Genomic DNA, 24,546 nt, shown 5'->3' with positions numbered 1-24,546 from the left:
CTATTTATCAGAGTTAAAACTGTGTTATATTATATGTAGTATATTATCAACTATTCGATTTCGCGCAGCACCCCTTCGACCAATATAGAGGCCTAGCCGCAGGCTCAGTCACTGTCTGAGCCCGGGTGTGGATCGGTAGATAGTGTGTTACATGGCAGAGAGTTTAAGCTATGAAATATTAGTGAACATATTATTAGTAATATCTATAGTAAATATAGTGGTGTACACCTACTAGGAGCTGGTGTCTCGGTGGACTTTATAGAATTGTTTTGCTAAGGGAGGCTCTGTTGTAGTGTGGATGATTAGCTCTGTTGTTGTTGGTATGGTCATGGCAGGTCGGACGTCCAAGAGTAGCCTCCTATGCTCTGGAGGCATGTGATATGTAGTAGGTTGTTACTGTGATGCTGATGATGGCCGATCATGATTAGGGGGCTTTCGGATCTTCTCGTGGTGCCGCCCTTAGTGAGCTGTGTGACGGGCCTCCTTACCATCAGCCTTCAGCTCGGAAATTATGTGATCTCAGACTGTGTCGGGTTGGCGTTCAGAAGACCCTCCTCCCGCTCGAGTGGTGCTGGGATGTAACATGAGTGTATTGAGGCTAATTATGGCGGTCCTTGTCGGCGGGATTGAACATCAAATATGTTGTTGTTGGTGATACTACTGCGATGGAGAAGTTATGAACGGATCAGAAATTCGATAGTGTCCAGACCCCGGGCTCGGTCGGATCTGTAAGTTAGCGGCTGCCCATCGGATCAGAAACGGTTGGTCAAGCAGTGGTGATGACAGATATTTGGTTTGGTTTTGATGATCTTTGGGACTCCTGTAGCGTGGTATATATGCAATCAATAACGAGTTGGTGATAGTGTGCACGCATGAGTCCGTGTTGAGCCGTAGGCGTTAGGCTCAAGTTGGTTTTGTTCTAATCTCCACTCTCCCTTCCGTATTGCGTTCCTCAGTGCTGGGAAGGTTCAACCAACATAGGCGGTTGAAGACGGTGGATGAGGGTGTTGAGAAGCGACTACTGAGGTGGGAAGGACTATAACCATGCTGGAAGTTAGGTCTCCGGAAGAAGGCGTGTTTTCGAGCAGTTTATGAAATGTGTTCATTTGTCTTTGAACACGACATGACCTGGTTTATCGGTTTTTCCATCAGAATGGCTCTTAGTAGTATTGTGTTCGGGAAAGGATAGTAACGTGACAGTTTGTCGGTCCTGATGACTAGCGTTGTCGGAGATATGAGGAGGGGCTCGATGGCTGAGGGAGGAGGCGTGCCAGGAGTGGACAGCGGAAGAGGAGCGGCTCCCCTGATGCGATTGCACAATGTGGCTACTGTGGACGACTTGTTCAGGTAGTAGATTTTTTCGAAAGAGAATTATACAGGGAGTCCGACATGGACGTTCATTTACCTTGGGCAGTGTTGGAGGAATATAAGTTCGCTCTCCTCAGCTGAGCTTAGGAGCTACGTCGTCACCAATGAATTGGAGTAAAAGTGTACAGAAACCAATAAGAATTTTCCGAAATTTCCTCACAATTTTTATATTGTCACCAACGCATGTTGATATTTTCCTACACTGGGAGGAGGACTAGTAGACTGGAAACAGAGCTATACGAGTCAGATGTGAAGCGTTCATCAACAGGCTAAATCAGTGGTGGTTTGGATGGTTAGGAATTATCCTATCACGACGGCTCGGTCGGTGTTGTCATCAACGCGCTTGCAAGCGGCGGAGAAGCGAGAGGAGTTGCGGCAAGTTACTGCTGAGCACTATAGGGATCTTATCACGTGCACTGAGAATGTGAAAATGATGCATTTTGGTATTAGTCGGCTTATGGAGAATATGGTAATCGGAATCATCGCAGTTTTCTTATCGAGCTCAGCTGTGCTCAGGCCCGAATTGCTGGTGAGAGTCGTGAATTGGCCATTACTCGTGATGTGGAACCACCGAGTTGGGAGGATGTGGAAGAGAAACCCGTAGAAGTGACTCCAGAGCTTGAGCTCGGTAGGCAGCTGAAGAGGCTGTTGGCTATGATGGAGGAGGTGTGGAGGAAGATGGAGGATAGAGACTTTGCTGGAGCGGCTCGGTAGCATCATAGGAAGGCTGCTGTGGTTGTTCATGTGTATGCGGGGGGACTATTAGAATGGAGCTCCACCAGTTTTACGTAGGGTGGCGTAAAACTCGATGAAAAAGGCGATATGCGCGGTGATATGCAGTAGTCGTGAAATATGTTTTTTTCACTAGTGTTTTTCATATCACTAGGGTGGTGAAACTCCAATGTATTAGGTATTACCTGGTGGACTTACCACAGCTACGTGAGCAGATAGCCTCTCTGAGAGCTCAGTGTCCTGACACTAAGTTGCCGGTTGAAGCTTTACTACAGCAGCAGGATAAGGCCGGGAGGGATGTGCCCGAAACGATAGTGCTAACGTGCAAACAAGTGAGGGCGGAGGGGTAAAATATATTCGGACTGTATATATGATAAGTATTAGAATTTTACTGATTTGGTAGGCCGCGGATAGGCAAAGGGTGTTGGTATATTCTCCTCGACTAGCCGGCACCGGTAGTGCACGCCATTAATGAGGCGCAAGCGGAAAAATATCCACTAGCAGAAATTTCTTTCAACGGCAAATTGTGAATCCGAAGTAAATTGATTTTGAAATTTTGAGATTGAAACGGTGTAGGCTCGTATATTGAATTTCAAAATTGAAGTCTATACCTCAATTTCAAATTCCGATCTGAAGGCAGTTCACTTCTCTTTAGGCGTTGGGCTCGCTGGAATTAACGGCAGCTGAGATGAGGGAATGTGTTGCAGTCCTGATGCTCATGGACAAGAGCGATGGAGAGTTCACTGAAGAAGCGATGGATCGGCTGGTAGAGAGGCTCTTGGAAGCTCGAGAGGGTTTGATACTGGGCGCTGGTCACTCCGTTATCGATCGGGTTTGCGCATTAGAGGCGACTTTGAGGATTGCGTCTTCGGGAATCTGCAGCATAGATTCAATAATGAGCTGCGCGAAGGAGAATGGGCTCTTTATGGGGGTGGAGAATTTTGAGGCGCGCGGTAATTTTAGCATTGACAGGCAGCGACAGCAGGAGTGGGAGAAGGCGGTTTTGGATAGCGTGGCTCGGGAGGCGGAAAAATGCGGAAGTTTGGGTGACCTCACGACCTTGCGAAATCGATCACGTGATCGATTAGGAGAGTATATGAGGACCTTCATTGGAAGTGCCACTGAGCCGGAGCTAATACTATGGCCGGCTCTGGAGTCGTCGTTTCAGCGAGCTGGGATGGCGCTTCTCAAGAGGGGGTTGCCCAAGTCCGACGGGATGACTCAGTTGACAGAGGCTTTGGTGGAATCTTTAGAATCTTCCGCGTGCGATAGTAAACTGTGGAGAGAACCTCGCGCTGTGGTAACCGATGCAGTTGCTGAATGGCTATCTGAAAGATGCGATGACTTTCTGGCTGCGAACTTGGTAGGAGGCAATTTTGAAGACGTACGAGCTGTGGCACTTTATAGTAGCGCTGTATTGGGCTATCAGGAAGATTCTTCGCTGTGCGCGGAGAAAGATATTTCTCATATCGTATCTTCAGAGGCTTCGAGCAGTTGTTTTAGTGGTGATGATTCAGCACTGGTGTCGTTCGCATGTCGGCCTGATGATGGGGTAGGACGGATTATAGTGGCCGCAGTTTCTGGTGACGAGGGGCTTAGCGAAGCGATGCAGAGAGTGTGCGAAAAGGCAACTCGCGAATGGTGTGATGAGGATTTGCTCGCACATGTTGAAGAGGAGACGGCCTACCAGACGGCTTGGAGGGTGTCTTCCGCTTTGTTGTCGGCAGGGTCAAGTTCAACTAGTCGAGTGTTATCGATCATCAGGGCGCGCGCGGTTGAGAAATGGCCTGATAGAGGTGAAATAGTGCGGTATCTTGATGGTGGCCTTGAGGACTCGAGAAGTGGACTGTTATTTGCACCATTGAGAGGCGAGCGGAAGAAAGGAGGCTCTGATGAGGAACCTTTAGTCGCGACCAACGTGGACGCCGAGCCAGCGTTTGCTAGTATATCCATCGCGCGTTTTTCGACGTTACCGGTAGCAAGCGGTCGGGCAGGATTATCAACTCGAGCAGCTACACCGAAAACTGCAGTGGAACCGTCTGCTGGTGTTAAAACAGAGGAGGGGAGAGTAGGAGCGTCGAAGCCCTATGACTTTGCTAGTTTCTTCTCGCAAATGGGGAGCAATCTTAGTCATTTGAAAGTGAGCTACACTGAAGGGATAAAGCGGACTTGAAGTGGGCACTTGTGTTTGTTATGGACATTTTTCGAATCCAATGTCGTCGTGTTGAAGATTCTCGGGAATTGGGGGAATTGTGGTAGTTGACTTGTCGAGATGTTCAAATCTCGCGGCAATCGTCACAATGAGAGTCTTCGGAAGCGACGGAGAGCAGCTGAGGAAGAGGAAACGGAAGAGAAGACTGGGGAGCTCATCATTCCCGAGAAGTCCCATCGGAGTGGTATAGCATCTGGATCGACGGCTGCAACGAAGGTGAGTTACGGGAAAAGCAACAGGTGCCGGGATCGAACCGGCGACTGTCCCGACCACAACGTTGCCCTTATCGAGTTCGCTATTATGAGCTGTTTTTCCTTCAGTCATCTGATGACAGCAAGTGGCAGGGCTTTCAGATCAAAGCGGGCAAAAAAGTCTCTTCGCAATCAGTAAGCTCTGAGGAAATCCTCTGGAATTTTCGAAGTGCATCAATTGTTGAATCAGGATGCTACTCGAACGTTGGACACCGAATCAGACAGAATTGGAGATGCCAGGGCCCAGTAGGTTTGAATTCTCCACAACTTGGGAAACTTTTTTTCGTCAGATATGAACGAAATGCGAAGATTCAGGAGAAGATAGTTGATGGTGAACTCGCTGAAGGACTTTATCGAGGACTCAACGCTGGCAGAAAGTAGCGAGCGGATGACTTCTGATCGCGATCGGATCGGCTGGTTGTGGCAGGTACACTCCAACAGATGAGCACAAGAGAGCGAACACTAAGTTGACTGGTGCGTTGGGCCCGAATAGGGGTAGGGAGCTAAAATGGAGTCTCTTTGGACATGTTTTGAATCTTTTTCTATTCAGCTTCTTCTAACGCTAGAGTCTCCTGTGTGTTCGATTACCAACCTCACGTTTGTAAGGACTACAAGGAGACAGGATATTGCGGATTTGGTGACAGTTGCATCTATCTTCATGATCGGAGTGACTATAAGAGCGGTGAGTATTGACCAGTGTTGGAATATATGTGCGTTTTCCTCAGCTGAGCTCAGGAGTTTACATACGAATTCGGGTAGAAATGTAGAGAACAGCAATAATTTCCCAAAATTTTCTCAGAATTTTAATATTGTCGCCGACATATGTAGTTGACCATGTGCATATTTTCCAACACTGGTTATCGATATGTTGGTGAAGTTGGTTGACAGTGTGGGAAAATGTTGACAGAAATTCTGAGGAAATTTCGGGAAAATCACGTTGATTTCTGTAATTCTGCACTCGGATTCGTACGTGAACTTCTATAGTTAGTGAAGAAACTCCTGAGGAAAGCGAACATATTTTTCTCCAACGCTGTTGGTTGATGATTACGGTGAGCACTGATCAGGTTGGCAATTGGAAAAGGAGTGGGAGGAAAAAAAGAAGGCGAATGAGGCCAAGATGCAGAGACGTCTCGAAAGACAGATGAAGAAGCGAGCACAGCGAGCAGCTAACGGTGACGCGGAGGTGAGATTGGCTCATTTTCGCCTATGAAATTGAGTGCCGTCATGGCAGCGTCATGTTGCCCACAGTTTGTTCTTTGCGTACGTGTGTTCATGTGAGCTTTTGTGATTGTCCATCTCGAAATGGAGAGTAGTTTCCATCTCGAAATGGAGAGTAGTTTCCATCTCGAAATAGAGAGTATTACGAAGGTCATAATGCATGAAAGTGTATGCGAATAATGCTTTTTCAGTCGGGAGTTTTGATTATTATTCTCATAGCCTTCCCACCGTTCGACAGGCATATCTCTTGATTTGTCTTTAGGAAGTATCGGATGCTTCGTCGAGTTCCGACAGTGATGAGTCGTCCGGTAGCGACTCTGATAGCGACGATGACGACGACGATGACAAGATACCGTTCGCTTGCTACATCTGCCGAAAGAAATGGGCGGAGTGTGTGGAGCCTAGTGTCACCACGTGTGGCCACTACTTCTGCGAGGTAAGAATTATAGGAGTTCACGCTAGTGATATGAAAAACATATTTCACTCTTCACTTCACGGAAAATAATTGTGTAATCGGTCACGAGAACATGCACTTCTTAAATTTATTACGCCGTTTCACGTTAAACGAGTGAAACTCCATGGTATCCGAAATATGTGTGATATCTGTTCATTTTTTCAGCCTTGCTTCTTCGCAAAGTGCACGGATCGTTGTCCTGTGTGTCAGCAGTACACAGGAGGCATCTGCAACTCGGCCGCTGATATCATCAACAGGAAAAACGAATCGGAGGTGGGAGCATGCAGCGCTGAATCTTTTCTATTTTTTACTGGTGTATTTCAGAAACAAGCCAAAGCGGAGGCTCACGAGAAGAAACATTTCAGCTCGCAAGTGTACGGTATTGGTCTCGCCTAAAATACTCTACTTCTTCCCACATCTTCGGCCGTGTCGTGTTACAACGCTGTCAATAGGAGGTGTAGATTTCTTGTTAGGGTCTTGGGTCTAGCGATGTGGTGGAATAGCGGTGGTCGTAGATTATCGATTTGAGTGTGTCATGAGTCGAGGCTGAGCTGAGACGATCCGAATGGGTGTTTCAGAGTTGGAAGGGGATCTAGGGTTCCCCCGGTTTTCATACATGGAATCGCATACAGACTCTCCGGCAACTACCATTGTAATCGCGTTGGTCACACTGTTGGCTGTGTTCATAGCGACCAGATGGGCTATTGGCACTCGCAAGGGTGAGCGTGTTCATCACCCACGCAACTGTCGCATAACTTCCTCCCGGTGTAGACCTTAAAGCTGTCCTACGCTGGCCTCCTGGAGTCCTCGTCACTCCAAAAGAATCTCCCTGTACCATTGCTATCATCGGTGCTGGGATGGCTGGAGCCAGCGCTGCGTAGCTACACTATGTTGGCGAGACTGTTCCGTTATTTTCAAATTAGATACTTTTGCAAACATATGTTCGTGGATAAAACTTCTGTCGAGATAGATGTTTACGAGGCGTCTAATCATCGTGGTGGTCGGGCTCATGTGGTCCAATACGACGGTCGCGGGTAAGTGTGAGGGGAGGGCGGAATATGCACTTGGTAACTACATGTGTTGGTGACAATCTGAGAATTCTGAGGAGATTGTCATTGGTTTTCGTACACATCTACTACCCGAATTCACATGTAAACTCCCATGATTAGTGATGAAACTCCTGAACTCAGCTAAGAGAAGCGACTGTCTGGGGTAGTCGATCGAACTTGTACGCACCCGAAGCCGTGCTATGAAGGTAGCCGTCAGACTAGCTCAACAGTAGAGCAAGGTGATGATCCAACTATTACAATCTAATATATAACCCTTAAGCTAGGTTATGATATGGATGGTACGATGAAGATAAACATATTCCGCGTACTAGAATACTCATCAGGGAACTATCTAGTTTTGATAACAATGGGGAAAATGTTGCTAATGTGATGATGACATTTACATGGGGAACTGATTGATGAATGTGTCCCTAGCCATACGTGGAAAATCCAGAATGAGTCCCTCCGGGAACGATATAGGTTCCTGGATGATTTCCTGATACCCATCCTACAATGCTCGTCAGATATGAAGCTGGCGCCGCTGTGGCTCACCAAGAAAACGCGTATTTCGTCGCATTCTGTGAGCTCTTTGGTTTGAAACGAAGAAAGATCGCTATGTCGAGCGTTGGTGAGCATTTTGGTATATCGATTTTTAACAGATAGTCTCCATGATTAGGCTCAGTTCTGAGAGGCTCAACTCCGCAACAATCGTTCCGTTTGCGCGGCGACAAGATTTTCGATACAATAGCGCTGATTCACCGGTATGGGTTGTTGAACTTGATCGAATTGAAAAGAGTTGTGAAAAGGTGTAAGTCGGTAGTGCCCGTGAATGGGGTTGAACATATATATTTACAACAGTGTACGGTACAGTGTGGGGATATATATGCACATGGTCAACTACACGTGTTGCTAGGAATATGGGAACTTTGAGGAAATTTTGCGAAATTATCGTTGATTTTTGTATACTTTTACCCAAATTATCGTGTGATTTTTCATAAAATAGTGAGGAAACCTACGAGCTCAGTTGAGGAAACCAAACATATATTCCCGTACTGGTACGCTATAAGTCTAATATGTTATTTTACCTAGATTAATAATATTCATAATACTACTAAGTAATACAGGGCGCTGTGGAGAAACCCTCGTGATTGCGCGACACGTGACAGTTGGTGAACAAAGAGGTATCAGTAGGTGAAAGCCCTCATGGAGCTCTCTCCAATGCTGTATGAATAGTTGTGATATTCGTATCGTGCAGGGACAAGCGAAATCGCCTACATAGAGAAATTGCGATGAACAATTTTTTGTTCACCAACTGTGAAATTACGAGGGTCCTTTTTTCGCACCACCGTGTAGATTGTATTATCGATAATAGCATACCATTGGCAAGACACATTGAGAGACTTTGTTCAGGCGTGGATAAGTTCGGGATGATCTATGAGCAGCAGAGGAAAGGAGTTGCCTACGAGTCCCCACAGGAGATGCTTCAGAACCTCGGCACTACTACCGACAATTTGGCTCCCATGTTGGACCTTTCAGTACGGCGATTTCCTCTCAATTCACCCATTATATCGGCGACTTAGGTTGACGATTACTTGACGAGGGAATGCGGTATTGGTGAAAAACTTGTGAAGGAAGTCGTCAATGCTGGTGAACTACCGTCTAGTTTTCCTTCTGTTTCGATTTTCTCCCAGGTACGCGCTGTAATTATCGTCAGCCCGGCAGGTGTTTGAACGCCTTTTGTGGTACTGTAAGTATGGCGGGTACCGACGTGAGCTCCCTGTTCTCGGTGGTGGGTGGCAATGAGCAGGTTGGGAATAAGTTGATTTCGCCTTTACATTGTTGTGTAATTTAGGTCCCCTGTAAATGCCTGGACGAATCTGCGGCCAGAGTGGTATGTGACGCGAGGGTATTCAAAGTGGAGGTTCTTCAGAGTAAGTCGCCCCGTTTTGGAGACGGGGGGGAAATTTTCGCCCAGATTTTGCGCTTGTAAATGACCTATAGTGTAAGAAACGAGAATTAGAGTTGAATCATGTTGTGTATTGGAGTTTCACCCTAGTGATATGAAAAACAGTAGTGGAAAACATACTTCACGACATATTTCTGCGTGGCGCGAATTTCGGGTTTTTCACCGATTGATACGCCACTGCGAGTAAAGCGGGTGAAACTTCATTAATTTGGGAGATGTCAGTAGATAAATTTTAGATTGGTTTTTGTTCAGTGATTTGAATTGATAAATAAAGGATAGTTTTTGATACTAGTGAAAATATTATCTCGCGTAATTCTCGACTGGAGGATATATGTTCGCTTTCCTCAGCTGGGCTCAGGGGATTCTCCACTGATTGAAGAAGTTAGGGTAGAAGTGTAGAGAAACCAACAATAATTTCCCAAAATTTCCTCAGAATTTTCATATAGTTACCAACACATGTAGCCGACCACGTGCATATTTTCCCACACTTTTCTCTTCCGCAGAGATTTCAGCGCGCAAAGGCGTGAGGGTCCACTACAACGATTCAGAGGTGCGAGATTATCACGCAGTCATCATAGCTTGTCCCCTGGAGTCCAGCGGCATCGACGTTGTCGGCTCGCGCAACGCTCGCAAGGCTTTAGGGCTCCTACAAACAGAGGGGCACAGTATGTGCCGTACTGTTAGTCACTTCACGAAGGGAAAAATAAGGCCCAGTATCGTCAACAGGTGAATCTGGTGGGCAAGCCGTGCAAAGTCAGTGTGTGAAAATATGCACATGGTCAACTACATGCGTTGGTGACAGTATTAAATTCTGAGGTGCTTATTGGTTTCTGTGCACCTTCACCTGAATTCGTGTGAATTTTCGTAATATAGTGAGAAAACTCCTGAGCTCAGCTGAAGAAAGTGAACGTATACTCTTCCAGCACTGTGCATAGTCATTAGGACCATAAAGTTTATGGTCCTAATGACTATGCGGTTTATGGCATAAACCGAGGCACCTTGCGAAATCGAAAGCGAATGAGATTGGGAAAATTTCTGGATATTTTTTCTCCGGGGGTAGCCTACTGCATAGCCTACTCGCCCTTCAGCTGAGCCACAATTGTTAATGTGAACATGAATACGGTGTAGTTCATTCGTCTTCAGTGAGGGTCCTATAAGCCTTGCTGGAGTGTTGACCTACGAACCCGATGAAGATCTCCCATGGACAGCTATCGGATGCCAGGTAAGTGCGGCTTGTTATTATTTTTTATTTGCAAATTTTTTCAGTGGTCTGCCTATATTTGCTGAGTATTGGCAGTGGTGTCAATCTTAGATACCGGTCGACGCTACTCCAGAGGAAGCCAAGGAGATCGTGGCGCGATTATCACGCGGGGAGGAAAGCGTCTTCAAGATCTTCGCTGAGAGGCCGCTCACTGAACCTGAGATAGATTCTCTGATTGAACGGTAAGATTGTCAGCGTTCTCAATTTGTCTAGTGCGCAAATTCCAGTGTGGAAAATATGCACATGACCGTTGGTAAAATAGGGGAGTTTTGGGAAAATTTTTGGAAATTATTGGTGGCTTCTGTACATTTCTATCCGAATTCGTAAGTAAAATTCAGAACTGAGGTGAGGAAAGCGAACATATATTCCAACACTGACGATTCTTTTTTTGTCAGCACGTTGCCGTCGATTTACGGTGATTTGCCTTATCAGACCCTCGTCATCGAAAAGTCCCAAGAGCGTGGTATATGACTGGCACGCAGGAGCATACCCTGAGTACCACATTGGGAAGATGCCCCTATCCTTCGACCTTGGCTGTGGTGTCTTCGCTACATCGCCTATGGAGCGTGCTGCTAGTGCTTTGGAGACTGCCTGCATATCCGGAAGAAACGCTGCGCTACTGGTTAGAAAATTCATGCTGGAGCAAGGCCTTCAAGGCCTGGCCTTGCGGTGGGCGGTGAGTTGTAGATAATCGTGGAATGAATATCATGCACTTTATTCTAGCGCATTGTGTCTCATTTTTCTATGCGTCTTTCAGCAGAGCGTTCTTCTTGTTGGTGAAGTTGTCATTGTCAGGGTCGGTTTCTGTTTTACTGGGAGAACGCAAGGTAGTGGGCATAAGGAAAAGTAACAACACATATTCTCGACTCTCACCCAATAAGCGATCCTTTAGCTCGCTACATAGCTAAGGATAAAAAGATACAATTACACAATTAGAGCGCATCTTCACATTACAACTCGACCCCCTCTTCGCCATAAGCTTGATACCGCTCAAGCATAATAAGGGCGAAGATTCTTCACATGCTCTACAGTATCCCTCGGACCTTCTCCTGGAAGATTCGGTAAGGATTGATCACTAATGGGACGGAGACAGACATCAACTCCATTCTGGTACAACACCTTATAGACCACGTTCTTAACAGTACCACCAGTATGACCAGGCTTAGTAGTTGAACGATAGATCACCACACGTTGATCAGGCTTCAACTTGAGTGAGCGGGGTCGATAAGAGCGATCAGGTTGACGGCTTTCACGTTGTTGTTCAAAATCTTCCTGAACTGCTTGTCTCTGGTCATTCAAATCAGCCAAAGCAGGACTACTAGTTGGAGGGATACCATCATAGCGGAGCTTCTCTTCATGATTACGAGACCTTCCATAGAATATCTCGAACGGTGTAGAACCCAAAAAAGGTCTATCGTTCAGGCGACGGATAGAGCGACCAAGAAGAGAGAACCAACGGGATTGTTTACCACTCTGAGCAACGATCTCAGGGAATAGTCGAAAGATCTTCTTAACACCGGCCACTGCTCGTTCAGCTGCACCATTCTGGAACGGACTATAGCGATTAACCACCAGATGTTGTATATGACGCCGTTCACATGCCTTCTTGAAGGTTGCACAGGTAAAGCAACTTCCTCCGTCACTACGAAGTCTACGCATGGTACCCACCACGTCACAAATCTTATCTATAGCCTCGGCAGCAGCAGCGCCTCCTTGGTTTTTGAGCCCACAAACAAAGACGAAATGTGAATATAGGCAGACTAAAACCATAGCACTGGTAAAACCGGTATCGGAATCTCTCGGAAAAGGACCACAGAGGTCTATAGCCACCTCTGACCAGACCGAATGAGCAGCCACATCGGTAGGACCAAACGCTCCCTTGAAGAAACGACTCGTTGCTGCCAACTGACAACGGTCACATCGCCGACAAATATCACCAACGATACGGCCCAAACTCGGAATATGAAAGTCACGGCTCACTTGTCATTTTATATATCGAGCATTGAAATGGGTTGCTTGATGATATCCGTCTACAACTCGGCGAGCCTCAGCCAAACCTTCCTCAGTGTCCGTTGGGATAAAAATCACCTCCCTAGGACTCTGAGTAAGGTCACCGTGAGGATAAGTTAGTGAAAGTAGAACACCATCATCACGAAGCCGCCATACCCCGGCATTTTGGCGGGATGAGAATAGTCGAGAATTCTCGTCAACATGCCGAACCGTTATTCTCTCTCGTTTTCGTCTCGCGAGATTTCGCGAAATTTCGCGGAATATTTCGTCAGGCGACGCACGTGCGCGCCAACAGGAAATTGGTTCAACTGACATCGCTCCGCCATTAAGCCGAAATATTGCACGCCGGAAAATGATATGACGCGCGTACAGCCTTCGCGGGAAGTCTCTCCTGGAAAGAAATAGTGACTGTGAAGCACTGCTGCAGTGCCACTGGCCCAGTGGACCCCTGATGACTCATCAATGACGATAACTACATTATGGGTAAGCTATGTAGTCTACATAGTAGGATATTACCGCTTTGCAGCGCTTATTTTTTATGCCTTGTCCGCAAAGTCCTTCTTGTCGTTCAAGTTTACCGGAACCGGCTAGGTCGTCAGGTGAAGACTCCCCAATACGTCTCGTTGATCTCACGGCCATCATCGATGATCTGGGCAACGACCAAGGCTCGGGCTCAGCTGATCACACAGTGACCACTACTAAAATCCCTTGTACTGGGACTTCTAGTAGAAACTTTCTACCGCCTCTGGAAAGCGCTCAATCAAAAGCACTGGTTCTCAACCCGAACTTCCCAATGGCTATCTCATATCCCTGATAGCCAGCCTAAATCTGGGCGCGTATACCTGTACCGGGAAATGTTATTCCCTTAGGTGCCGCATAGGCACAGGGCTTTGGCCAAAAGTGGAGTATGAGGCTCAAACTTTGAGCACCAAGTTACTAATTAGCTAGCCGTTATCACGTTCTAGCCTTTTTCATTCGTGTCGCGTTCTGTAGTCAGACTGAGGTTCACAGACTTCCGATGAGGTCTTTCGTTGGTAGTGCGGATTCAATAAGAATCCATAAACTCTTTGGTGGCAAGTGGCATCCTGCTACACCAACCAATCAATATGATCGTATATACTATGATAATAATACTATAATATAATACTACCATCACAAATCACAGATTGCAAATTACTATAGCACGAAATGTTTATCGCAGAGATTTGGTTAGAACTACTGGATACTCCCGTCTCATGATCCGCGACGTGTGAGGTATTGTACGCCTTTGAGAACAAGGCCATTTAAAGCGCGGCAGGTCTCTGGTACAGTCGCTCTGCATATAGCGGATGTATTTAGACTTCGCACTGCGGTTTGGCGTCTGTGGGACATAAAAACATGAAATAGCACGAAAATGTCCGTTGCAGTGCCAAACTCAGAGAACAAGCTACAGAAGAACTCATTAACAGCTGACTGCGAGATTCGGCGAGAATCCCGCGATATTCTCGCTTGTTCTCGCGATCCTGCACAGCTCACTATTCTCTCTCGTTCTGGTTCGCGAGACGAGAATAACGCGAGTCTCGACTTTCTCGAGACTCGCATGCCGGGGTATGGAAGCCGCTTCCGTTCCAAAGCTTTCTTCACCGCAGGTGAAGTAGTATCATTGCTCTCATCTAACAGCACCTTCACAACCTCACCATAGAGCTTTGACTCACGCTGAATACGAATAAGACGCTCAATATCCACATTATGAGCTACATGTGACACATGCGATATCCACCTGGACTCAAACACAGCAGGAAGATCATCATCTACTATCTCGAGGCCTTTTAATGCGACCCCCAGACGGCTAAGAGAATCTGCTCGGTTCTCAGAGCTAACGACCTTCTTAAGAGTCCATCGTACACCAGCCTCCTTGAGGTCACCGATAATCTCTTGAATAGAGAATGACAATCGACGAACAGCAACCTTCTCCACACTCTTCGACGTGCATCGGGTGTTGACACTCCATCGACACGCTGTTTGAGAATCACATAGAACAATTATCTCCTCAATAGGAACAATCAGCCGACCAAAGGAATTCAATAGTAGCGAATGTAAACAAATTACCGCACGAGATAGTGCCCAAAGCTCCTTTCTGTTGATGTGATGGACCATTTGTTGCTTCTTGAAAATACCAGCTGTTTCCTGAAATAACCATTCCGACCCCCACTTGTTGCCAACTCGAGGCTGTCCATAGATGCAAAAGCCCCAACCAATGGTACTTGCATCAACATAAACCAACAGTCTCTGAGCACCATAAAACCGATGGCAACAAGTACTACGAACATGATTACTAATCACATCATAGCAACTTTTGAGTATATTATAACGGTCAGAGCCACTCGAAAGGCAGACTGTGGTATCCCATTTTCGCTTCTCATTGGGAGCACCAGTAGGCAAAATACCAGCAGTCAAAGATCTCACTATATCACCGGCCAATCTAACACGGGCATGAAGCAGACATGGATCACTACCAGCACCAGCTACACCTCCCAAGGCATACAGTTCTCGAACTGACCACCTTTCCTTCAGAGCACCATCCACTTCAAAGGAAGGAGAGAGGTTACGCTTGATACAAGATAGCTCCACCTCGTCACCTTGAAAATGCCAGTGTAGACCCAAGTGCTTGAAGCTCTGATCGCAACCACTATCATGACCCTTAGACCTAGGAAATTCAAAGCCAAACCACTGAGCAGTTTCCTCCACCAAGGTGACATATTTGAGACCAGCTTCAATTACTTCAGGTGGCCAAACAAAGGTAAGATCATCCAAATATAGATATATATTACCACCACTAACCTGCTTCTGCTCGGAGTCAGATAGCCGAGTAAAAGCACAATTAAGAATCCATGTGAGTGCCGCCCACAGACAAGACGGACCTGCCCGAAGGCCGAATACAAGTCTCGAAGATCGATACCGTCTTCGACCAGCCACTATCGTAACCGAGCTTGCTTCAGTTAACCTAACTCGATAAAACGCCGCAGAAGCGTCCCTGGTTTGAAGACGTGCCCCTTTCTTCCAACATAACCGTAGGTTGTCCAAGATAGAAGCAATAGGAGCACCTGGATACCCAGCAAAAGGACTACAGATATTTCTTTTCCTGGCATCTAATACGGGTCGTAAGGCCGTACTTTTAGTAACGTCTTTGGCCCGCACTGGGAAGCACATCAAATCATCAGGGCGAACTCTGTCCGCAGGGCCACAATCTGTCCACCACTTCTTATTAATATACTTCTCAACCTCCTTACCATACTTATCTTGTTCGGCAGGATCCAATCGTTCCAACAGAGCAGTACCAAAATTTTTACCACCTTGAAAAGATGCCAACTTTTCACGGTCAGTGGGGATGGACACTTCAATACAGTACTTCTGACTATCAGTATCTTTAACCTCCCCTTCACGCAATCTCCTAACGTGCCATACATATCCTTCAGCATCTTCTACTGGCTTCCAATCAGACAGACAGAAATCAGCTGAGGAAGGTAGTGCATGTGGGAACCAGAGATGCGCCAGAGTACCCTTGTCCACAGTAGCATCGCTACCGTCCATGGTCAGAAATGAATTCTTCCCAAGAGCAATGGTCTTCGTAATACTCGGTGAAAAGCTCAACGATACACCCAGGTAACGCATAGAATCGACACCAAGAATGAGGTAGTCGAGCTGAGATTTAATCACATAAAATCTCAATCCTTCCAACACTACCACACCTCGTATCGCAATGGGTTGACCATCGGCTAGAGCCGCAGACTCCTTACCACCAGGTTGTACTTTAACAATACCATGTAAAGTTCTAACCAAGGAATCAGGAATATAATTACGGTAAGCACCAGAATCCAACAATACTGGTAGGGCACCATAGCCAGATACCGTAAGTTGAGCAAAGGGTAAGCCATTTTGATTCCCAACATGTCCTATGACATCAACATTATCTTCAGAACTGATAGGACTATTGTCAGAATCGGACTCACTGGACTCTGCCTCAGTGTGGTCAGCTTGAACATGATGAACAGCATCTTTCTTGTCAACAGACCGTGTAGAAGCATCAGGACCATCATGACGAAACTTACAACGGTCACCAAATCGACAAGAACCTTTCCTCTGCCATTGATAGCAAATCGCCCGTCGCCTACTACCCGTAGACTGCTTATCCCCACTATACACTTCTCTGGCAGAACCACCATTGATCCGAGAAGAGTAACCATTACTATCAGTAGTAACAACATTAAGGGGATGTCGACCACGATTTTTCCCAACATCAATAACCACAGAGGATTCAACTGGCTGTATTGCCTGACCCAACCGATCGCGCTGAGTAAGGTACTGTATGAGACCTCGATAAGTAGCCGCAACATCACCACAAGCCAAACGCTCAATAGCCAACGAGCGTAAACGAGGAGACAGTCCACGCAAAAGTTGTGTCAGCTTCTTATCATCCGGAATAGGTAGATTAAGCTGTATCTCAAGGTCGATGACACCAGTTTCAAATCGATCCAAGAAATGCGGCACACTCTCAGACCCGCCTTGTTTCAGATTAGCAAAAGCTTGTTCAGAGTTCCATCGCAGCACTTCCGATGACAGGCCAGCAGTCTCCTTTTCAATACAACGAAGGATACGTACAACTTCCTTCAAGAAGGGACCACTCGAACCAGAACCAGGGGCACAAGGTCGCACCTTAGAAATTAAAGTGTCTCCAACACTTGCAACCACATAATAGTAAAGAGCAACGGGATCACCTGATATCCCATTCTTCCGAGTATTCCTGCGCAAACGACCCAACCACACCGAGAATAGTCTCTCATCCGCAATACCACGGTAAGGATCTACATGGTCAGCAGTCACAAGCGTTTTAGCATCTCGGCGAATACGACTCACATCCTTCCGGGTGACCACAAAGTCACCACAACTCTGAGATTCAGCAATGAACTCTGAGATGGATGTTGACAACGTCGATCCATTTACACCCACCGTAGGTAAGGGTAAGGTCGCCCTCTGAGGAGGATCCAACGTTCCGTTATCAACACAAGGTATTTCCTTATCACGTAAAGCTTGAAGCCAAGACGGTGATTTGGACACATTGCGAAGAGCGGAAGGCGAAGAAGGATCCTCCCTACTACCTTGTAAGACGTCTCCTCTTTGACCACTCTCAACACCACCATTACCATCATCTCGACTGGCACCAGCACCAGACGGGAAGTTACTATGAGGAGTAACAGCAGCAACCTCAGATAGTTGTTCATCTAGACGCTGTCGAAGAGACTCGCCATGTGACAGAACATCACGACTGATCGAGAAAGGCGAATAGAAGTCCTGTAGAAGCCCCTGCCGGAGAGACATCGAACCAGCTCGACTTTCGGAGTGAACAAAATTCCAGAAAGTCAGATACGCAGACACTACTTGTGGAGGATCAGCACGAAAAACTTGTCGAACACATTCATCATAAAAGGCAGAATCACCATCTTCACCTTCACCATGAGAAGGAAACTTCGGCAAAATCGCACGTAGATCATCAGTAGCCTTTTCTAGAGAAACACGTATCTCCATCCAGTTTAACAGAAGAACCTCTAGTCCCCGCATCGGAGCCATGTCAGGGTCGGTTTCTGTTTTACTGGGAGAACGCAAGGTAGTGGGCATAAGGAAAAGTAACAACACATATTCTTGACTCTCACCCAATAAGCGATCCTTTAGCTCGCTACATAGCTAAGGATAAAAAGATACAATTACACAATTAGAGCGCATCTTCACATTACATCATGTGATGGGCGCACTTATGCATTTTCGACTCGAAAAACGTGTCGAACTGTATAAAAACCATTCGCAAGTAGCGGAGTGCAAAATGGTATAGATTAGTACGTACAGCACGATAGGATAATACTCGACCACAATAGTCGGTACTCTTACCATCCTTAGAAGAGACCGAGACTACTCTGTCGTAAGGTGGCTCAATAGCACACGTTCGATCAGACTACAACGAGTCGAACTCGTTGTGATCATCTTAGTATGTTCGCTGCGGCAAACTTCGTCGATTGTTCATGATAGAGTGGCTTATACAGTAACTCTAAATTTGGATACTTGCCCAGACTTCTAACACAATTCCCTTGCATATAGTCAACCGGGAATGTAACCCGATTATCTGTATCGAAAAATGCCGTTCTATAAACGGTGAAAAAATTGAAGCTCTAGCAAGTAAGAGATTCACCTTCGCAGTCCTCGTCCGTAGGAGTGAAACAGAGCGTGCCATCTGCCTTTTTAATAATACCGAAACAGACCGGAGGCTTTTGCCAGAGCTTGCAATACGAAGACCACTTTGAATCGCGACACTGAGGCATATCATTGCAGATGTCCTGGCAAGTAGCCTTGGGGTTCGAACAAGTAACTGGGTGAAGAGTGAAGTCCTCGCAGGCATCCTGTTCAGTAGGTTGGAAGCAGTAGCCGTTTCCGTTGTGGTAGAGGCCGAAGCATACACCATTATCCTTGCAATACGAACCATACTTTGATTCAGCGCAGGCCGTATGACCATCACAAACGTCTTGACAGTACTCACTAGCAGCCACAAAGAGAGCGGTAACGGCGATGATAGATTTCATGAGGATCAGAAACAAAATCAGCTATGTTCACGATACCATACTATAGAGCAAGCGAGTCTGAGAGATGCTGTTGAGCAGAAGCACTGTAGTGCTCCTGCCATATGATCTTCTCACTAACAATCTACCTGCACGTTGCTAATGTCGTTCCCAAGTACTCGAAGGGCATGGCTGACCAATACAAGCTTATGTTGCTGTCACGTCACGTCAGGACAGTCCCGGTCTAATGCCCCGTGGCGCGGCTAGCAGACCGGTGTCACGCTCGTCGATCGGGGACTCGAGAGCAGTCGGCAACCAGTGCTAGGGAGTCACGAGGTAGGGACCGACGTGGAGATGGAAGGCGACTCATTCCTCAACACACTATTCATGATTACGAAGCGAGCGGGGCTGCATCTTACAATTGGGATCATATCGAGCACGCGCGCGTCTGTACGTGCGTGCAAGCAACTATATTCAAGGCTATATGGAAGGTTTCGCTTACAGGAATGTGACAATCTTAATCCGATGCGCTCCTAACGACACTTGCAAGTTCAGCGGAGCGTTGCGCCGGTATGGTCACCTCAACGAAAGTGTGCTAAACCGGAACGAGACACGCAGGGCGAGCATGAGCAAACGCACGCATCCGCAGGCGAGCGAAACACGTGTACGTGCGACTGGCCCATAGAGCTTTGCCAGGCTGCACATATAGCAGCGATGCACGAATGGATTGGTATGCTTTGATGTTCTCTATGGACATCATTGTGCGTAACTACTTGTTGAGTCGGCCTATTAGAGCCGGGAGATGGCCGAGAAGTCAGCCATCGTATCACACGATGGTTGGTGACGAGGATCTCAAGTGGCTCAGGAAAAATCAGTAGTCTTGAACTCCACTCCGCGACCACTCTTCAAATCTGATCGTTACGGCTTCTAGAAGACTCCATTTCGTCGGAGGGCTCATATTCAATCCCCCCCACCGAAATTGTGTTTGTTGAATGTGACATGTCTATGACCTTTGATACCCAGCTAGTCCGATTAGAAGTTCCCGCGCTAGCCGAGATGTTCATCATAGTGAGCGTGAAGCTCCTCTCACAGTTGCACTATACTGTGTAGCCTCATATGCTGATGGCACACAGTAGCTCTCAAGATCCCTGTTCTGTGGTGAAGTCAGCCGCGAAGTCGGGTATACGCCCAAGTATAAGTCCAGTTATACGGGAATGTCAGTGAAAATGACAAGACTGTTGGTAATCTACTGTACCTTCGACTGGAAGGTACAGTCTACCCAACTGCCCAAGTGCTTCGACCGCACCCCTTTATCCGGATAATGTGAAATATACAGTTATTTCATCGTTGCGCGATTGCCTTCTAGGTTCGGATAACACTCTTAAACTCGAAACACCATTACTTGAGAAACTAGACACACAACAGAAGATCTATATAAAGAACTGCACACAGTTTGTTATCTCCCACGCTCCTCGCACAATATCTTCTCAAACGCTCCATAGCCCTCCGAGATGCGCCCATATATGCGCGAGTTCACCGCATCGGGAAGATTTTTTGATTTCTGCTCTATCCCTGCTATATGATTCCGCAAAAGTCGCTCGCCCTCCGTAAGAGTATCTGTAACGCCCTATCATACCAATTCTCATCGATAACGTCCTTACCATTGAGCTTGGCCGTAGCGAGCATTGCTTTATAAGCAGCACCAAGTGCCGCCGCATCAGGACTGTCCAACGCTACCACACTTCTTTCAAATACGTCAGAGAATACCTGAACTCACTTCCATACCAACCACAATAGCGAATCAATGGGATACTCTACTTGTCTTATCTGTTCGCTTCTGCTACCGCCTCCTGTGACCAGCAGTTTACCCTCTGGGAATCGCTCGAGAATGCCCGGAGAAACCTGATAGAAATCCCTCCAGTGTTGGAAGTTATATCTTTGCTTTCCTCAGCTGAGCTTAAGAGCTTCCTCGCTAATTCGGGTAGAATTGTACAGAAGAGAATTTTCCAATTTTCTTGTCACCAACACAGGTAGTTGACCATGTGCATATTTTCCCACGCTGAAATCCTCTCATGGTACTCGAACCGGTCACTTCAGAGTTTATGTAATAGCGCATTGATAACGCTCTTTGCTCAACAACTGCTCGACATGAGGAATACTCAGCACAGTGTTCTGGGAGGCTCTCGATACGACTGAATGTAACCTGTGACCGACGATTCGACAGAAGCGTGGTATGGAAATTAAAAAATACCTCGTCATCTCTATTTCCAATCTCGGCGGTTATTGGATCACCTTTTTGTAATGCAGGAAGGATCTCCTGAGTACTCGTGAACAGCGTTAGATATTTACCAGGGCTGCTAGCTCGAATCGACTCCGAAAACTGATCCCATGATCTGAATCTTAAAAATGGATGACCCAGGAATCGAACTCGGGACCCTTCACAAGATATATAACGAAAAAGCGATCAAACACCACCTGTTGCCCTTGACAGTCCTCCGAGTGACGTCCCCGTTGGTATACACTAGCATGGCTATGAAGGATCCAGGCTTGACAGGGTGAGGGAATATGAACGCTGATGGTGGTGGTGACACGGGCATCGAAGGGAGCACACAGAGGCACGTGTCACTAGTCCCCAAAGAGACCTGCTGCATCACTCAGACGACCTCTGTCCAGAGCTGAGCACTACGAGTATATCGCCACTATTGAGGAGGCCCATCCCGACGGCTGCACACGGGTTGTCTCCACTCCAGTAGTTAACAGTGCAGGACGGTGAGAAGCCGTACCGATGCTGCCAATACCTGAGCAAGGGAGACTTGGTCGAGTGGCGATCAGCTGAACTCCTACGTTGAAATATTCCCGGCGATGGCCATCGGGTCCACGGGTTGACCGCCCAGTCTGGTGGTCAAAGCATCAGCGCTCTTCCCATCGATGAAGTCGCATATTGGCCGAGACCAATTTAGGGAGGAGAGCTCCATCATGTTCATTCCAGCAGCATCGGAATAGTCGACTCGAGTTGGGCGTCCGAGGAGAACACCGGCGCAGAAGCTGCTGACTAGGCAGATCCTGGCCGTCCGATCGAATACCTCTGGTGAGTGTCTCCGCAACTTTAGAATTTGATTGCCAGTAAACCTGAAATGGGAAAATACGGCTTCCGAAGAACGACCACATTCAGTAGGGTGTAGGAGTGATTGATCTCCGTTAAGACCTCTCCCATGCCTTCGAGCCAGTGAGTTTCGCCAAGTTATTATCACCTCCAACACAGTGTGCCAGTTGTCGACACTCCTCACTGGTAGAGGTATCCATCCAGATGGGCCCTACGGGCAGCAATGACGACTACTACTAAGATGAACTGTTCACCATCTTTCATGGCGAACAAGCCGTGCTCGAGCTGCCATTCTCCAAGGTCTTCATCATCATCAGTATCGTCATCATCAGGTAGTAGGCCATTGATCGCTGTAGCGGCGAGGTAGACACTACCATGCTGCTGCCCTGACCCGCTGATACATACTATCCTAAAGAGAACCCAATACCGTCTTTTGAGAGAATATGGACGAGCCCGACCTCTTCAGTGGGCACCCGGCTCGTCGTAGTCGCTCTATGGAGAGCTGAAGTGCAGAGGAGAACATCGCCGAGGGCGACTTGGCTACTCCTGAAGAGTCTTTGATCGACCTGAGGGGAGTCCTGAGTGATTGATGGTCTCGAGAAGATGATCGTCATTACACTCCGTTGATGGTGTGATACTGCGGTAGATCTTTATCGAAGTTAAGGGAGGTAGAAAAGACAGTGTTGAGATTCTCATCGACCACGACTGCCTTGCATGATTGAGTTGATACATCGAAGCCCAGGAAGAGCGGGGAGTCCATTGGTTGTTATAAAAAGTATTGAGGAAGATCGGAGTAATTGAGGCTTGAAGGAGATCTCCCTAAAGTATTTCATTGTGAATGATCGTGAATGTTCTGCATCCGCTTCAATCTTGAAGGAATCTTGTCTCTATTATAGGCGCCGTCGACTGGATCAGTTTGAAAAATATGCCGATTTAGCTTAGTGGTAGAGCGTCAGTCTTGTAAACTGAAGGTCGGCGGTTCGATCCCGCCATTCGGCTTATATACCTATTTACACTCTGTGCTGTCCCATGACGCTACACTCTTTCCTGTGCAAGTTCGACAAGAAAAATAGCAATACCAACAATTTCGACTATGAATATCCAAGTATGCCCCGATTAAATTATGCTACGCTTGACAGTGACAATGATGAACAAGTATTTCTCATATCGTCACTAATATATTACTAGGAACCGCTTTAGTTGGTTCTAAACATTTCGTGGCACACGACGAGACGCGAGATCTATGCATCTACGTCTCATATATGAGGCAGCTGTCGGCGTTAACAACTAACATCCCATTGGCATTGTCCGATTGGTACCTCTTGTATTGGGTAGAGTAAATTACAGCAACCAAGGAGTTGGGATAATTCTCAAGCAGTTTGTGGTTCTACTTGTGTTGTGTACCACCGTTTGATGTATAACAGTTCGGGTATATGGCTGCCTTGTATAACAGCCTTCAACTGTATAACAGTTCGGGTATCTGGTGGCCTTGTATAACAGCCTTTAACTGTATAACAGTTCGGGTATCTGGTTGCCTTGTATAACAGCCTTCAACTGTATAACAGTTCGGGTATCTGGTGGCCTTGTATAACAGCCTTTAACTGTATAACAGTTCGGGTATCTGGTTGCCTTGTATAACAGCCTTCAACTGTATAACAGTTCGGGTATCTGGTGGCCTTGTATAACAGCCTTTAACTGTATAACAGTTCGGGTATCTGGTTGCCTTGTATAACAGCCTTCAACTGTATAACAGTTCGGGTATCTGGTTGCCTTGTATAACAGCCTTCAACTGTATAACAGTTCGGGTATCTGGTTGCCTTGTATAACAGTTCAAAGAGCATATTCTGAACTATCCCTCATTTAAAAGGATGCTTTGTGACTTCCTTTTCCAATGACAACCACCTCAGGGGAAGCGGCTATCGCTCCAGAAGAGCGGGGCGAGTACAGCAAGATCTGTGGAATAATAAAACAGGTTATACGGGGAGAGCTGTGGTACTGTAGGCGTATTTGACAATAACTCAGTGTTGGAATATACGTTTGCATTCCTCAGCTGAGCTCAAGAGCTTCCTCGCTAGCTATAAGCGAATTTGGGTAGAAGTGTACAGAAACATATGATAATTCTCCAATATCTCCTCACAACTTTCGTATTGTCACCAACACATGTAGTTGACCATATGCATATACCCCCCCCCCACTGCCAGTAGGAGTCGCATATCGCATCGACGAACCTAATTATCGGACCATGTGCGCGAGCGGCGAGATCCAGAAAGTGCTTTTATATCTTGAAATGGCTTCTGTATTATTGATATATGTACTCGAGCCTATCACCGCAGTATGAAGA

General features: G+C 46.8%; 6 protein-coding genes and 1 non-coding gene across 7 annotated transcripts; 4 read left to right on the top strand and 3 right to left on the bottom strand.

Moving 5' to 3' along the window:
• Positions 1-1,153: 1,153 nt before the first annotated feature.
• On the top strand, positions 1,154-3,843 carry Pmar_PMAR011512 (hypothetical protein; the record flags this gene model as incomplete). The annotated part of the gene is made up of 8 exons (XM_002773626.1): positions 1,154-1,163; positions 1,233-1,347; positions 1,666-1,837; positions 1,885-2,078; positions 2,279-2,432; positions 2,756-2,866; positions 3,582-3,652; positions 3,828-3,843. 8 exons carry the CDS (start codon positions 1,154-1,156, stop codon positions 3,841-3,843), a joined length of 843 nt encoding a protein of 280 aa, XP_002773672.1.
• Positions 3,844-4,361: 518 nt separating this feature from the next.
• Pmar_PMAR011511 (hypothetical protein, conserved) lies at positions 4,362-6,631 on the top strand (the record flags this gene model as incomplete). The annotated part of the gene is made up of 10 exons (XM_002773625.1): positions 4,362-4,528; positions 4,633-4,698; positions 4,754-4,809; positions 4,854-4,940; positions 4,991-5,058; positions 5,114-5,245; positions 5,628-5,746; positions 6,044-6,217; positions 6,401-6,508; positions 6,560-6,631. The coding sequence occupies exons 1-10, from the start codon at positions 4,373-4,375 to the stop codon at positions 6,629-6,631; spliced, it is 1,038 nt and encodes a 345-aa protein (XP_002773671.1). The 5' UTR covers positions 4,362-4,372.
• Positions 6,632-7,797: 1,166 nt separating this feature from the next.
• On the top strand, positions 7,798-10,982 carry Pmar_PMAR011510 (hypothetical protein; the record flags this gene model as incomplete). Its single annotated transcript, XM_002773624.1, has 9 exons — positions 7,798-7,912; positions 8,695-8,819; positions 8,865-8,931; positions 8,976-9,091; positions 9,137-9,215; positions 9,829-9,976; positions 10,394-10,472; positions 10,563-10,693; positions 10,907-10,982. The coding sequence occupies 9 exons, from the start codon at positions 7,798-7,800 to the stop codon at positions 10,980-10,982; spliced, it is 936 nt and encodes a 311-aa protein (XP_002773670.1).
• Positions 10,983-11,501: 519 nt separating this feature from the next.
• On the bottom strand, positions 11,502-18,173 carry Pmar_PMAR011509 (gag/pol/env polyprotein, putative; the record flags this gene model as incomplete). Its single annotated transcript, XM_002773623.1, has 4 exons — positions 11,502-12,416; positions 13,038-13,198; positions 13,952-17,467; positions 17,657-18,173. 4 exons carry the CDS (start codon positions 18,171-18,173, stop codon positions 11,502-11,504), a joined length of 5,109 nt encoding a protein of 1,702 aa, XP_002773669.1.
• A 545-nt stretch (positions 18,174-18,718) lies between these two features.
• Pmar_PMAR011508 (hypothetical protein) lies at positions 18,719-19,126 on the bottom strand (the record flags this gene model as incomplete). The annotated part of the gene is made up of 1 exon (XM_002773622.1): positions 18,719-19,126. One exon carries the CDS (start codon positions 19,124-19,126, stop codon positions 18,719-18,721), a length of 408 nt encoding a protein of 135 aa, XP_002773668.1.
• Positions 19,127-20,677: 1,551 nt separating this feature from the next.
• Pmar_PMAR011507 (Xylulose kinase, putative) lies at positions 20,678-22,975 on the bottom strand (the record flags this gene model as incomplete). Its single annotated transcript, XM_002773621.1, has 10 exons — positions 22,823-22,975; positions 22,664-22,771; positions 22,460-22,614; positions 22,308-22,416; positions 21,947-22,231; positions 21,789-21,900; positions 21,578-21,744; positions 21,354-21,495; positions 20,921-21,004; positions 20,678-20,869 (listed from the first exon to the last, which is right to left on the bottom strand). Exons 1-10 carry the CDS (start codon positions 22,963-22,965, stop codon positions 20,678-20,680), a joined length of 1,497 nt encoding a protein of 498 aa, XP_002773667.1. The 5' UTR covers positions 22,966-22,975.
• A 157-nt stretch (positions 22,976-23,132) lies between these two features.
• On the top strand, positions 23,133-23,204 carry Pmar_PMAR011506. The gene has a single exon. It is a non-coding gene; the product is annotated as a tRNA-Thr (tRNA).
• The last annotated feature ends 1,342 nt before the right edge of the window (positions 23,205-24,546 follow it).

This window comes from Perkinsus marinus, assembly GCF_000006405.1.
Source record: "Perkinsus marinus ATCC 50983 genomic scaffold scf_1104296958712, whole genome shotgun sequence".
Lineage (NCBI taxonomy): Eukaryota > Perkinsozoa > Perkinsida > Perkinsidae > Perkinsus > Perkinsus marinus.
Note: the sequence above shows the minus strand (reverse complement) of the source record. Positions and strands in the feature narration are given on the sequence as shown.